A 15,400-nucleotide genomic window follows, 5' to 3' on the forward strand; every position below is an offset into this window, starting at 1 on the left:
TGCGCTGTCCCTGTGCCCCGGGTGCTGTCCCTGAGCCCCGGGCGCTGTCCCTGTGTCCCAGAGCCTGGAGGAGTCCCCCGGGGAGTCCTGGGATCCCCTTCAGTGCCAGGACCCCCTGAGCCCAGCAGCTCCCGTCCCCCCCCAGCAGCTCCTGTCCCCCCCCAGCAGCTCCCGTCCCCCCCCAGCAGCTCCTGTCCCCCAGTACAGCCTGGCCCTGGACTGGCCCCAGCAGGTTTTTGGGTGCTGGCCTTGGTGGAGCAGCTGCTTGCCCAGGGCCGGGGAAAACCCCCAGACCCACAAGGCTCTCCCAGCACGGTCCAGGTTCATCTGGCTGAACCTACACAGGAACTGTCCTTTGGCTCAGCAAAGTCGCAGCCTGGGCACTGAGGAGAGCCCAAATCCAGGCTTTGAGGAGAGTCCAAGCCCACCCGTAACCCTCAGGCTTTGCTCCTCATCCTCAGCTGCTCCATGCACACACTGAGGCAAACATGATTTCCGGGAGGAAAATGTCCAACCTTTGTGTTTTCAGCCTTGAGCCCACTTTAAGAACTGACCTGAATTTCACTCATTATTTTGATACAAATTTTAGATACGTTTATTTTCTAGATTTTTCCCCCCGTACCCAGAATTGGCAAGAAAACATTCCATTTGTCTCTAAGCAATTTTCCTGCGCTTCCTTTTATTGTTTTTTTTAAGTTGCCAAAAATAGCTCACAGATGTTCATGGCACGAAAAGAAGTCTTCCTGGCTGCCATGACCCTTCGCTGTCCCTTCTCCTCCATCTCCCTGTGCCCAGCACAGGGGCGCGGCCCAGCCTGTCCCAGTTATTTCCCGGCAGCGGGTGCCACAGTGACATCCTGGCCTGAGGCTCCTGGGGCCCCTCACTGCAGGTGCAATTGTTCCCGTCCCTGCTGCACCTTGCAGTGCCTCCCTCCTGCTGTGCTGGCCCCAGCTTTGAGCCAAACCTGCCCCGTATTTCCCCCAAACCTTGGCGTGTTTCACCCCTGAGGGCAACACCAACAGCCCCGGGACTCGTGTGGGGACTCGTGTCACCTTCCCTGGTGACACTGATGCCTCTCCATCCCAGCAGAGCTGGTTTTCACCGCTCCTCGCTGGGAGACACTGGGCTGGGGCTGGGTTTGGCGCTGGGAGGAGCCCTCAGAGCTCTCCGCAGCTTCCTCCAGGGGACAGCTCTGACCTCTGCTCTCTGCGGCCAGGGACAAGACCTGAATCAACAACTGGAGCTGCGCCAGGGCAGGTTTGATTGGATTTCAGGGAAAGGTTCATCCCCAGAGGGTGCTGGCACTGCCCAGGCTCCCCAGGGAATGGGCACGGCCCCAGAGCTCCAGGAGCCTTTGGACAGCGCTCCAGGGGTGCCCAGGGTGGGATGTTGGGGGTCTGGATAGATGATCCCTGCGGGTCCCTCCCAGCTGAGGACATTCTGTGACTCTCTGATCCAGCCAAGGACGGCTCACCTGAGCCCAGCACTCCTCCCGCCCCCATAGACCATCCCCCAGGCTCCTGCAGCTGCGCCCACAGCACAGGTGAGCTCAGCACCAGCCTGGGCAGGGACCAGCTGGCACGGCAGGCAGGAGCCAGGGCTCAGGAAAATGCGTGTGTGCTTTATTCATGGATATGTTTGAATATGGACACGTACAGAAAAGGTAAGTACAGGTTTGACCCCGGTTTGTGCTGGCACCCCCGCCCTCCCGTGGTGCAGGTGCACACACGGGGCTCCCGCTCCCAGCCCTGGGTCTCCTCCCAGCTCCTGCTCCGGCCTGGACGAGGCTGCACATGACGACGACGTGACAAGTGTAACTACACACACAACATTTCACAGGCTCTGGGGGCTGCCAGCCGCTGGGAGTGGTGCTGTGCAGCCAGAAAAACAGAGTTCAGTGGTTACAGGAAGTCTGGCTGGTTCTTTAGCTGTGTTTTTTTCCTTTCTTTTTCCCATGATTCTTCTTTGTGCTTATGGAAGTCCTCAGGGATGGAGTAATTCCTAAAAAAAAAAATTGTCGCCCTTTCAGTCTCTTGGCTCGCTCAGTCTTCTGCCTTTACAAGCAGCTGCTGTGACTTCTGTGGTTAATTGAGACTTAAAAATGGAGATCCATGGTTCACTTCACAGAATTCAGCGGAGATGGAATTTCATCCAAAAAAATTTCTGACTTTTCACAAGGAGAAAGCAGTGGTCTGTGCACACATGTTGGTGGGTGGAAGGAGAGTAATCATGTTGGCTTCCTCCAAAAGAAAGTTCAAAAGCCATCCTTTTTTTGCAAAGTTTGATTCATGAACAGGCTTGGAGGGAGAAGCAACATTAAATATTGGTGAAAAGAGTGAAATAATCAGAGCAAAGCCATGAAAGTTTGGAGAAAATTTTTTTTTGTTAATTCCCACCCCCCGACTCCCTCGTGCTGGGCGAGAGGCTCCTTGCTCTGTGCCCCACTCACTCCATCCCAAAGCATCCAGGCAGGACCTGCCTGGGACAGGGCTGGGAGGATGGGACATGGGAGCTGAGGTTCTTGCTGGCCTCTGGTGTGTAGAGACAAACGACACCCGCAGAGCCCTTAGAGCAAGATTAAACCCTGGCAGTGTCCAAGGCCAGGCTGATGGGGCTTGGAAAAGCCCGGCCTAGTGGAAGGTGTCCCTGCTCACGGCAGGGGGGCTGGGAGCAGAAGAGCTTCAAGGTCCCCCCCGACTCGTTTCATGATTCTGTGATACAAACCCAGGGGAGGTGATGATGTCTCTCAGTGAAATTGCCAAAGGAGCTGCTGATGTGGGATGTGGTGCTGGGACTGGGTAACCTCTGGAGGTCCCCTCCATCCCACCCAGTCCTTGAGTAGGATTCTCCACATCCCTGTTTACAGCAAACCAGCCTGAAGGGAGAGGCGAGGTGGGGCCACTGGGCATCCTGACCACCCAGGAGAACTCTTTCTCTGCTGAATGAGAAGGAAATGGCCGAGTGGCACCTCAACATCACCGACACTGACATGAGAGACGCAGGAGTGGGTGCTCCTGGAAGGCAGCTGACACTTGTGTCCCTGTCCTTCGCAGACACTCAGCCTGGGCACGACTGAAAGCTGCTGGGGACTGGTCTGATGGGGCCGGATGTGTGGGGAAGCAGAGCAGGACCCCAGGACCCGAAAGGAAAGGGGCAAAAGAACAATTGCTGGCCATTCCCAGCATGACCTCGTGGTGCTGAGGCAGCTCCTCGCCTTTGAAGGGCTGAGCAATCGGGCTTCCAGCCCTCTCCCACCTGCAGCTCCCAGGATCTGAGCTCTGCAGAGCTGCAGGTCAGAGCTGTGTCACTTGCTCTCTCAGGGGACACTGATGTCCTGGGTGAAGGGGAGACGCTCACAGCAGTCCTGTGCCCGTGTGGGGTCACTTGGAATGGACTCTCCTGCCCGTAGCTCTCCCTCCTTGTCTGCTTTCCTGGCCGGAGCGAGCTCCTTGGCCATGAAGGGCTCACACACGACTTTCAGCTCAGGGTGTGGCTCCTCACCCCACACACCAGCCTTGGGACTGGGTGAGTTCCTCTGCACAGCCTCGGATTGGGAAACCCGGGTGCTCCAGCCCTGAGGACCCCCAGGAGCAGCACTTGGGACAGGGTCAGCAGGAGGATTTCTGCTCGTGTCAGACACGTCCGCAGGTGTTCAGCTGAAAACCGGAGTGGTTCCTTGTTGGAATAAAAGCCAAGGAAGTTGCTGCAGTTTCTCAGAAAATCTGGAGCAATAAACAATCGGAGAGGTTTTGCAGGAAATGGGAATAAGAAGCAATGGACTTTCTTGTGTCAAATGCTTCCGAAGCCTCTCCACTCCTTCAAATGTCAAGGGATTAATGATATTTATTGGAGGAGCACAAACCAAGGAATAAATGGACTGCTGCAAAGGCCAGGCCTAAATACACTCGGGGGAATTCTGGGGCTGCTGCTCTTCCTCCCGTGGCACTCAGCCTGGGCAAGCATTTATCCTGGGAAACCTTCTCACCCTCCCCTACCATCTTCTTTCCTGGCTTAACGTAGTAAAGGGGCACTGGGACTCCTCAGGTCACCTCCTGGAGGAAAGACCCTGGGATGCTCAGGTGGTCTGAGGTCACAGTGCAGCCTCCCTGTGCCCCAAGACACCAGAGACATTCACCCTCCCTTTCCCCCCTGGGCTCCACTCAAGGCGCAGCAGAAAGGGTCACTCCAGCAGCCTTGGCTCAAATGACATCTTCACTGGAAGAACAGGACCTGGCAAGAGGCAAAGCCCTTCCCCTGCTCACCTGGGCACGGGTGGTGTCCCCTGCCTGCTCTGCAAGGAGGGGAAACTGCAGCAATCCAGTCCCCACCCATGATATCATCCATGACTTGGCCTTTCTTGGCCGGGTATTTCTGTCTTCAGGGGGGCATTTAGCAAACCTCTCCTGTCCTATCTCTTCCCAGGAAAACTAATGAAATCCCTTGGCTGGAGACCCTGTGGATGGACAGGGAGCACGTGGGAGTGGGACATGTTGGGCTCGCACCAAATCCTGCCCATGGCCTCACACACTGGCCCCTGATGGAGAAAGGGTGGCCTGGGGAGGGACGATGTTGGCCTCTGGTTGTTTGGATGTGACACAAAAAGCCCCAAACACTGTACAGGAGCAGTGGATAGAGACGTTTGGGTTGGGACACAAAAAGTTCAGTCGTAAACAAAATGCAACACACATGTTTCTTCCTGAAAACCATCAACACAGGACACAGGTTCCCCGAAGAAGGAGGGCCCAGGGGCAGGTGGCAGCCGGGACGTGGATGCTGGTTGCAGTCTGGCCATGGTTTTGAGAGGGTGGGAAACCCCTGCCAGCCAGCTCAGAGCGTGGTTACTCGGTCCTCCCCAGAGGAGCTTCAGGTTCCTTTGCAGTGAACCAGCCCCCTTCTCCCCAGTCTTCTGGTTTCTCCAGTCTGAAGGAACCAGGCGCACTGTCCTTCAGGTCCTGAGCAACCCTGGAGACCGTCTGAATTCCACATCACTTGACGTGTCCTACCAAGGGCCCCTCAGTGTGGGCTTCAGGAAACCTCCTGACAGGTCACCCATTCGTCCATCCACCAAAAGTCTTTCCCCTCTTGGCTGGGGCAGGAAAAAGCATTTCCTTTGCAGCTGTCATTTCTTGGATCAACTCCCTCCTTCATCTTTTCCACGGGGATTGTCCATGGCTCCAGCCCTATCCATAGAGAGCTGGAGAAACAACAACCAAGCTGTGGTGTGGAAAGGTGGCCAGGACCAAGAATGAGCTGGCTGTCAACAATGCTGATCATATAAAACCAAATAAACTGGCAGACAGATGAGGAGGAGGAAGGGATGCCCAAACACTCACCTTGCCTTCCCTTCCCATCCCCTCCCTTCTCCCTGCTCTCCTGAAAAAGTTACTGCTCGGGTTGTTCAGTAAATAAACCAACACAAATCGAGTCTCTGCCTGGAGCCAGCCCGGCCTCACATCACGGGCAGGCTCAGCACAGCAGGAGCGAGGAGCAGCCACACCTGGAGCAGAGAGGCCGCCCAGCGGGAAGGGGCTGCTGGGCTGGAGCTCCCTGAGGACAAACGAGTGGAGCCACGCAGGAGCCTCTCCTCTCCTGACACCTGGAAGAGAAAGGAGACAGAGTGGGCTGGAGCTGTGGCTGATCATGGAATCACGGGAGGTGTTAGGCTGGAAGACACCATGAAGAGCACCCAATTCCAACCCCCTGCCATGGGCAGGGGAACTCCCACTACCTCAGCCTGCCCCAAGCCCTGCCCAACCTGGCCTGGAGCAGCTTCCCAGGGCAGCCACACCTTCTCTGGGCCAGGACCTCCCCACCCTCACAGCCATGAATTTCTTTGCAGTATCCCATCTCACCCTGCCCTCTGGCAGTGGGAAGCCATTCCCCATTCCCCTGAATGTGCTGTCATGCCAGACCCTTGTCCAAAGTCCTTCTCCAGCTCTCTTGGAGCCCCTTCAGGCGCTGGAAAGCCACAGCTAGGTCACCCTGAAGCTTCTCCAGGCTGAAAAATCCCAGTTCTCTGTGTTTCCTGACAGGAGAGGGGCTCCATCTCTCTAACCAAACCACTGTCCCTCCTTGGTGCCTCAGAGGGTTTGGGGCTCGGGGGCTGTGCATGTGCAGAGGGGCCAGGGCTGATTCCAGCACCCAGCCTCTGCCCTGGAGGTCAGCACAGCTCTTCAGGGGATGCTGGTCAGGGTGGTGTCACAGCAGAGTCACGGGTGGGCACACAAATGTTTGGACACGGGCTGGAGGTGGCCGTGAGGTCAGTGGCCGTCCATGTATCTTATGGGGCCACGGCTGGCCAGTGCCTTGACCTGGTGACCTTAAAGGTGGGTGTGGAATGTACCTCCGTGTGCTGGGACACATCTCACCAGCTTTCCCCCTCGGGTCCAGAGGAGCCAACCTCATTAAACATGGAATGGGACCTGGATTTGAGGCTGAGCCTGAGGCCAAGACCCAAACCTCTGGTTTCTCTTGCAGTGCCAGCAGGGATCAGGCTGCAGCAGCACTCACACCTCAGCAGAGGGATGCGCTGCTGCCCCAAGGGGGTCGGAGATGTGGCAAGGCCATCCTTTCCTGCAGCTGCCTTTTCCAGCTCCCCACCTGCTGTTGGGAATACTGTCCTGGTCACGGGCAGTTCACAGCTTCTCCATCCCTTCCAGGATGAAGTTCTCAGGGCTAGACCTGGTCCTGGGGGCACTGCTTGGATTCCTCTGAGGTCTGGGGAGCAGCAGCTTGAGGGAAATCCTCCAGACCTGTGGGGCGCCAAGCCTGTGGCCCAGTGAAGGTGTCCCTGGGCTCTGCAGCAGTGCCACCGGTGCCACCAGTGCCCCGCAGAGCAGGGAGGGAACCTGAGGCCACTTTCCTCCACCTCCCAACCCACTGCTCTGTGAGAACAGGGTGGAGAGAGGTGAACCGGGTGTTTTCCCAGCAAAGAAACCGTGATCAGCCTTAAAATAACCCACATTTGGAAGCTCTCTGAAGGTATCAGCCAGCCCAGTGCAAAGCCCACGCTCAGTCCTTGGAGTCTAGTTGAAACTGACAGCTCTCGTAACCTGAACGCTCAGCAAATCAGGGTCGCTGTTAATTATTCAACAGTAAAATAATTGAATCTGAAAATTACTCTGGTGTGGCAAGTCAAGGTCATTTTATTTTACTTTAAAATAAAATATTTAATGCCTATCACGGACATCATCAGTAAATGAACATGTTATTTGTTTTAAAATAATTTCAATTTAATATTGTTTTGATAGTAATAATTTGCTGACGAACAGAACCTTTCCTTTCAAATTTTCCAGTGCTTAGCAAAGCTTAGTTAAACCCCTGCATTGTGACCTCTGGAATCCTCCTCTAACAAGGCAGGAGCTTGTGTCCTGGGAAGCTGAAATGCTTGTCTGAAGCTGAACTGATGCTCTGAAGGATGGTGAGGAGCCGGGGCAGTGGTCCTGGCTGAAAACGCCATGGATTTCCCCGAACTTCTCAATGAAACATATCTCGGAATAATGGGAAGGGAATTCCAGGGAAGGGAAGGGAATTCCAGGGCAGGGCAGGGCAGGGCAGGGCAGGGCAGGGCAGGGCAGGGCAGGGCAGGGCAGGGCAGGGCAGGGCAGGGCAGGGCAGGGCAGGGCAGGGAAGGGAAGGGAAGGGAAGGGAAGGGAAGGGAAGGGAAGGGAAGGGAAGGGAAGGGAAGGGAAGGGAAGGGAAGGGAAGGGAAGGGAAGGGAAGGGAAGGGAAGGGAAGGGAAGGGAAGGGAAGGGAAGGGAAGGGAAGGGAAGGGAAGGGAAGGGAAGGGAAGGGAAGGGAAGGGAAGGGAAGGGAAGGGAAGGGAAGGGAAGGGAAGGGAAGGGAAGGGAAGGGAAGGGAAGGGAAGGGAAGGGAAGGGAATTCCAGGATGAATCGGGCCTCCAGGAGGCGGAGGGCAGGTTGGAGGTCTGCGTGTGACTGAAATGACCCAGGTGGAAGGAGCTGAGGTGAGGAGGCTGCGGGAGGCACAGGCATGGCCCCTCTGCCCTCTCCTACCTTGGTGGGCTGGAGGTGCTCCAAGCTGCTCTCTCTGAGGGTGGCCACAGCTCTGTTGGCGTTTGGCTCCTGCTTGTACATCTGTGTGGTGGGGGGGATGGACGCGGCCACGGCCGTGTTCAGGTGAGTCCCGTTGCCAAAGGCCTGAATGGCGTTTTCTTGGTGCGGGAAAGATGGAGAAAAGCGTTGTCAGGGCCGGGGGAAGCATCCCTTCCCCAGCCTCGTTCTCAGCATCACCCAAATGGATGCCTGAGAACTCTTGTTGGTGACACAGGACGCACACAGCCCCCGAGGCCCACGGCATGTCCCCATGCAGGGTGACCCTCCCCGGGGCACGGTGGCACTCACGGAGACAGGCGTTGTTGGTGAAGAGGTGCAGGAAACCCTCACACTCCTCCTGCCTGTTCCCGCTGGCGTTACAGGTGCACCAGGGAGCGATGCTGGACGTGGAGTTGTCGATGTAGTTGGGGGTGATGGGGCTGCCTGCCGGGACCGAGGGACAAGTGTTACCGCAGGAGGGGTCGGGGACATCCCTCGGTGCTGCCCTCCCCGGCTGCCCCAGCCGGGCCCCCATGACAACAGCACAGCCCTTCCCGTGTCCTGGGGCAGGTTTGCTCCCGGGGAAGGGGAGCAGACACAACCCTTCTGGTCACACCACCATCACCAAAGCCTTCAGTCAATTAAAAAGTGCTGTCAGCCCAAGGGAGGGACAGTTCCTGGGAATTCAGGTTCCCCAATGACATGCAGAGAATAATGGAATGGTTTGGGTGGGAGGGGGGTTAAACCCCATCCAGGGCCACCACTGCGCTGGCAGGGACACCTCCCACTGTCCCAGGGACACCTCCCACTGTCCCAGGCTGCTCCAGCCCCAATGTCCAGCCTGGCCTGGGACACTGCCAGGGATCAGCCACAGCTGCTCTGGGCACCTGTGCCAGGGCCTCACACCCTCCTAGCCAGGAATTCCTGCCCAACATCCCATCCAGCCCTGCCCTCTGGCACTGGGAAGCCATTCCCCCTTTTCCTGGCACTCCAGGCCTTGTTCTCAGTCCCTCTCCAGCTCTCCTGGAGCCACTTTAGATTCTGGAAGGGGCTCTAAGGTCTTCTGGAAGCCTTTTATTCTCCTGGCTGAGCATTCAAAAACTGTATGTGAACGTGTATAAAGATTTTCATGCTGCCATTGAAAAAGCCAATCTCAATCTCCAGAATGAAGGATTAAAACAACGAAATGTTGGCCCAAAGGTGTCAGTCTGTCTCGTCCATCAGGACAGACCCTGCCCAAGGGCCACTGGCACTTCTCTTTGGACTCCTGTCTGTGCCTGTGCCAACTGCTGCCAGCTGGGCTCTGCGGCATCTGAAACCCCAATGTGACACCCTTTGAAGTTCGAAAAACAGCAGTGCAGGGTGATTTCCAGTGGCACCACTGGTGATGGCATCAGGGAATCCCTGGCAGAGCAGACACCCTGGGACAAGCCATCTATTTCCCTGGAGAGAGGAGCTCAGATGTCGCAGCAGCCCGCGGTTTTCCTCCCTCCACTGCAGCCATCCTCAGGTCACCCCACACCCACGGCTTAGTCATGTCACTGAAGGGAGGTGACTGCACCAGGCTGGATGTGGCCTGGAGCAACCAGGTCTGGTGACAGGTGTCCCTGCCCGTGGCTGAGGGTTGGAATGAGATGGGCTTTACAGGTCCCTTCCAACCTCAACCACCCCATGACTCTGTGATGTCCCTGGAGCTCAGCTCTCCACCTCACTGTCCTCACAGCCAGAGCAGAGGGGACATTTCCCCCAGGGCAGAGGGGACATTTCCTCTCGCAGGGCAGAGGGGACATTTGCCCCAAAGAGCAGTAGGGACTTTCCCCCCCAGGCCAGGGGGGACATTTTTCCCCCAGGGCAGAGGTGTCCCTAGGCTGGGCAGAGGGGACATTTCCCCTCCAGGGCAGGGGGGACATTCCGCTGCGGGGCAGAGGGGACATTTCCCCAAAGGGCAGACATGTCCCCAGGCTGGTCAGACATGTCCCCAGGCCAGGCAGACGTGTCCCCAGGCCGGGCAGATGAGTCCCCAGGCTGGTCAGACATGTCCCCAGGCTGGGCAGACATGTCCCTAGGCCGGGCTGACATGTCCCCAGGCTGGTCAGATGTGTCCCCAGGCTGGTCAGACGTGTCCCCAGGCCGGGCAAACATGACCCCAGGCTGGGCAGACGTGTCCCCAGGCCGGTCAGACGTGTCCCCAGGCCGGGCAGACGTGTCCCCAGGCTGCTCAGACGTGTGCCCAGGCTGGTCAGACATGACCCCAGGCTGGTCAGACGTGTCCCCAGGCCGGGCAGACGTGTCCCCAGGCCGGTCAGACATGTCCCCAGGCTGGTCAGACATGACCCCAGGCTGGTCAGACGTGTCCCCAGGCCGGGCAGACATGTCCCCAGGCTGGTCAGACATGTCCCCAGGCTGGGCAGACATGTCCCCAGGCCGGGCAGACGTGTCCCCAGGCTGGTCAGACATGTCCCCAGGCCGGGCAGACGTGTCCCCAGGCTGGTCAGACGTGTCCCCAGGCTGGTCAGACATGTCCCCAGGCTGGTCAGACGTGTCCCCAGGCTGCTCAGACGTGTGCCCAGGCTGGTCAGACATGTCCCCAGGCTGGGCAGACGTGTCCCCAGGCTGGTCAGACGTGTCCCCAGGCCGGGCAGACCCCGGGCAGGGCACCCTCACCGATGATGCCGGTGTAGGCCAGCAGACAGGCCGTGTAGCTCTCCCTGCGGCAGCCGCTCGCGCTCTGTGCCGACGGCTGGCAGTTGAACTGGAACTCGGCGTAGCGGGACCTGATGGAGCCAGAGCACAAAACGGGACACGTTAGCACAGGTCACTGGGAAAAGAGGCTGCAGCAGAACCCTCGTGGTGTTTGCAGGAGGGAACGAGTTTGCAGAATGCTGCTGGGGGTGTTCTCCAAACAGTTTGAACAGACGTCTTGCTACAACCTCCTACCCACCCCAACAAACCCAGGAGGAGGTTTGGGACAGGTTCTGCAGTTAATGTTTTACAGGCTTCCTCCAGGACTGCAAGGAAAGTCCAGTCTCGGGAGAAATGTTTGTTTTCTGTTGCGTGAGGTTGGTTTTTGAGGGAAGAGCTGTAGCCAGCAAGGAAATCAGTCTGTGTTGCCATTTTCTATCTTTTGGGCAATAACTCTGCCTAAAGACCCCAGCCTTCATCTTCTGTCTGATTTGATGAAACAGAGAATTGCTCTGGCCCAGTTTCTGTCTCCAAAGACTCTAAATATAGCAGAGGCCACCTCAGATCAAGGGAAATGTCCATAGGTTCAGATAGGAAATGTCCTACCCACCACCAGGCCTGTGCTCCGTGCTCTGCTGCAGATGCCCGCTCTCAGGAGAGCTCTCTGGAGCCTGTGGGGCAGGCAGGTCACTCCGCCAGCCAGGTATCTGCCCTGTAATTCTTTAGGCATCAGTCAGCTCTGGGCACATGGTGGTGTTTGGGGATCACAGGATATCTGAGGCGTCAGGGCTTTCAGGGAGGACATGGCAACAGCTGGAGATCCACCAGATCCATCTCAACACTCACTCCGAGACCAGGCAGGAAGGGAATTCACATGGCATTTGAGCTGCTTTGGAAACTCCAGCAAGCACCAGCACTGACAGCCCTTGAAGGGAAGGTTCTTTCTGTGACAGCCTGCACTGTCTGAGCTGAGAACTGAGAACCTCAAATGTCCACCCTGCCTGGGTGACCTCAGAAAAACTGAGCGTGCTGCTCCTCCCGGACATCCTCTCTCTTCCAGACACATTGCTCTCGCTCCTGGCCAGTATCAGCATTCCAGTTTTCACTTTCCAGCCTGCTTCTCCCCTATATCCCAGTCTCTTTTTTTTCTCATCTTTGTTCCCACATTTGCCCCACACCAACCCTTTTCTCCTGTAACATGGACAGGCAAAATCTTGTCCAAAACTTACTGCATTGTTCAGAGATTTAGAGAAGGGAGATAGTGACTGCAGGTTTTATAAAATCCAAATTGTAGAACCCACCCTTCTGAGCCGGGAGGTTCAAAGGGCGAGAGCTGCGCAGGAGCCACAGTGCAGACACGGTGAGACTTGGAGTGTTTCGCTCCATTTCTTTATGATTTATTCCTGGCTCTCCTTGCGGATTCTGCACTGCCGGCTTTGACCAGGTCACATGCCAACCTCTTGCTCCCTCTATGTCTCTAGAGGATGTTTTACATTATATATTCAGAGGCCAAGGGACCAGATAATTAACAGCTGTGCTGCTTGCAGGAAATAGTTTCCAGTCTCCTGAGGAGTAACACTCTCCCCTTTGAACCTCCTCCTCCCCACTGGGCCCCCGTGTCCCGTTCGGGAGAGGGCAGTACCGTCCATGTGGTATTCCCTGGGCAGCCAGGGGACAACCCCTGAGCAGGGCCTGCTCGGCCCAGGGGCTTTGCATCTTTCAGGATCTACTTCTGCACAGTTCAGTCGTCCTCTGGGGTGCAGAGTGCTGAGGGTGTTTGTACTTCTGTGCTTCCAAGAGGATGCCGCTGCTCTCACCTTCCTTTGTGAAAATACATAATATTTTTACGGTAATTAAAAGATGATGTGCTGGTAGGGGATGGCTGCTGGAAGTTCAGCTCAGAGGTCCCAAACCCCACAGCAATTAGAGACTGAGACAATACAGGGAGGTGTGTCCTACACTTGTGCTCTTCCCCAGGTGTCTGCTCACGGCCCAGCTGCACGCAGGGCACTGGGCTGGGCCCCCGTGGTGCTGTTACTGCCTTACATCTCGCTGCCACGTGGGCCCTGCTCCCCAGAGCTCTGTGTGGATTAACGCTCTGGAATATCAAACTCTTTCGGAGGAACAGGGAGATGAAAACAGTGCAGATGGAGGAAAAGCACTGAAGGGGTTCTGCAGTCAGTGTGCACATGGGATGGGTCTGTGTGTGACTGGGGCTGTGTGGAAACAGAGGAGCAAACCAGGGTGGCCACAGAGTGTGCGGTGGGTCTGGAATGACACCAGGACCCTGAGACTCCTGGTGCAATCACCGAAACACAGAATCCCTGAATTACAGAATCAGGGAATGGTTTGGTTTGTAAGAGACCTAAAAATCATCTCGTTCCACCCCTGCCATGGCAGGGACACCTCCCACTGTCCCAGGCTGCTCCAAGCCCCAGTGTCCAGCCTGGCCTGGGACATTCCAGGGCTCCAGGGGCAGCCACAGCAAATCTGGGCACCTGTGCCAGGGTCTCACACCCTCCCAGCCGGGAATTCCTGCCCAACAGCCCATCTAAATCTACCCTCCTTCACTTTGCCATTCCCCCTTGTCCTGTCACTTTTTTCTTGCCCTTGTCCTAAGTCTCTCTCCTGCTCTCTTGTAGGCCCCTTTTAGGTACTGGAAGGTGCTACAAGGTCTCTCCAACACTCAGCCTTGCACCAGAAGGGTATATTTTTTACACGTATAGATCAATTTTTCTAATTAAAGAGGCAAACAAACAAACATGGTTTTAAGGCCTTCACGAGTGCCTGTGGCTGTTGGGATCCCTTGGGTGTCCCCTGAGGATGCTCTGGGCTGGGGCAGAGGGCCAGTGAGGGAGATGGACTCCTCCCCCATATTCCTGCTTAGCCTGCACCTTCCTGGAACTGTTTCCATAGCAGGTCTTTCTCTAGGACCAAAGCCAGAAATCCACAGAAAACGTCTAAAACACTCCAGCGTGATCATCTCACATCTCCCCGTGCCTGTTAAGCCGTTCTGGGGGCTCCAAGGCCAGGGCTCACGGGAAGGGCCCGGCCTGTCGGTGGCTGTGGTGGGCTGGTGCAGCCCCGGAGCCGCTGTGGGTGAGCGCCCTGGGGCTGCCACGGGCTGTCCCCGACCCTGCCCAGGGCAGGGCTCTCCCCGAGGCCAGCCCTGCCCGCGGCGGTACCTGCAGACGTAGTTCTCCCGGCAGGAGTCCAGGGGCGCCAGGCAGTTGGGCTTGTCCTTGGACTCGTAGGAGCAGGCCGGCACGATGGTCTGGCGGCGGCGCTCGGCGCAGGCCGTGTCGTCGCAGGGGCAGAAGAGCAGCTCGTGGGTGTACTCCGGGGGCACGCGGTCGAAGAACTTGCGCAGGGCCTTGTGGCACTTGGAGCGGTTGCAGGTGTCGGCGCGGGCCAGGCGGCGGATGCAGAAGGAGACGTACTCGGTCCGCAGCCGCTGGCACATCTCGTCCACGTTGCAGGCCTTGGCGGCGTCCAGGCAGCGGTTCACCTGCGTCACCTCGTTCTCTGAGCCTGCGGTGGTGGGACACGGTGAGCGGCTCTGAGCTGGCCTCTCCTCCAGCAGAACCACCCCGGGGACCTCCCTGCCCACCCTGCTCCGTCCACGGCCCCCTCAGGGACACCACACCTGCCCCAGCGGGGCTGCAGCCAGGGGGAAGTGTGGGTTTGCTCTCCGTGTCCTGCTGGGACCAAACCCCTTCCCAGACTCATCCACCGTCACATACCTTCCGATTTCACCCCCCAGAGCTCACTTCACCAGGCTCGTATAATTGATAAAATGAATTTGGCTTTAATCTGAGCATTTGGTAAGGCTTTACTAATGCAAATTAACCAGCCCGAGGCTTGGAAGACAGCAGGCGTTAGGAAGTGCATCTGCTTATGGCCACGAGTGGATCCACTCGAGTGTTGGGATCCCCACGACCGGACCTTCTTGTTTCTGCAAGTTGCTCCAGATCAAAGACTGAGCCAGGAGCAAAGCTGGGTCTTTGATACAGGGCTGGTCTGCACTAATTTCTGAGCTCGCTGCCCTAGACAGGCAGTTTCTTTAGGCCCCCGGAGGATCGTGTCTGCCTTTGGCAGCAGTTGTTTGTTCACCCCAGGATCTGCCCAGCTGAGTGAGACCTGTCTGGGTCGCAATGTGCCCCATCCAGACCAGTCTGACCCGGTGTCCCAGTGTCCTAAGCAGTGACAGTGCCCTCAGAGGGTGGGGCCAGAGGTACCCCCAGCCCCGAGCCCCTGGGACCTGATGCTGCCTGCACGTGAGTGCACGTGGGGCTCTCCTCACGCCCTCGGCAGGGTCACCCTTCACTCACATCAGCAAAACCGCTCTGCATGTTCACCCTCCTAAACGGGAGGAGAAGGAATGTCCCAGTCTGTGTGGGAGAGCAGAGATGTGCTGTGGGATGCAGGGAAGGTGGAGGAAACCTGCAGCAAGGGGGAAAGGTCAGGAAAACAAAGCAAAAAACTGTAGTGATGGATGAGAAAAACAGTGTCTTCAGCGGGAAAGTAGGGACCTCACGAGTTTATATGCCAGCAGCCTTCTCTATGTGTACAGGGACAAGGAGGAGGGACAGGTATTTGTCTAACACTCGTTGTAGGACTGCTATAAAGGTGGATTGGGGTCTATTTTATGGAGGGGGAAAAT

At 57.0% G+C, this 15,400-nt stretch overlaps 1 protein-coding gene across 1 annotated transcript in view; it reads right to left on the minus strand.

The window, feature by feature from the left end:
• Positions 1–1,625: 1,625 nt before the first annotated feature.
• The window catches only part of LOC136290797 (GDNF family receptor alpha-4), a 79,031-nt gene continuing 65,256 nt past the window's right edge, over positions 1,626–15,400 (minus strand). Inside the window, exons 4-8 of the mRNA XM_066185100.1 lie at positions 13,923–14,268; positions 10,720–10,829; positions 8,365–8,499; positions 8,017–8,174; positions 1,626–5,596 (exon numbers count right to left, since the gene is read on the minus strand). Coding sequence (XP_066041197.1) covers positions 5,450–5,596; positions 8,017–8,174; positions 8,365–8,499; positions 10,720–10,829; positions 13,923–14,268 — 896 coding nt within the window. The 3' untranslated portion in view covers positions 1,626–5,449. The remainder of the gene's footprint in view (positions 5,597–8,016; positions 8,175–8,364; positions 8,500–10,719; positions 10,830–13,922; positions 14,269–15,400) is intronic.

The sequence above is a fragment of the Chamaea fasciata genome, unplaced genomic scaffold, assembly GCF_029207755.1.
Source record: "Chamaea fasciata isolate MVZ Bird 193981 ecotype frontalis unplaced genomic scaffold, bChaFas1.0.hap1 SCAF_6, whole genome shotgun sequence".
Classification (NCBI taxonomy): domain Eukaryota; kingdom Metazoa; phylum Chordata; class Aves; order Passeriformes; family Sylviidae; genus Chamaea; species Chamaea fasciata.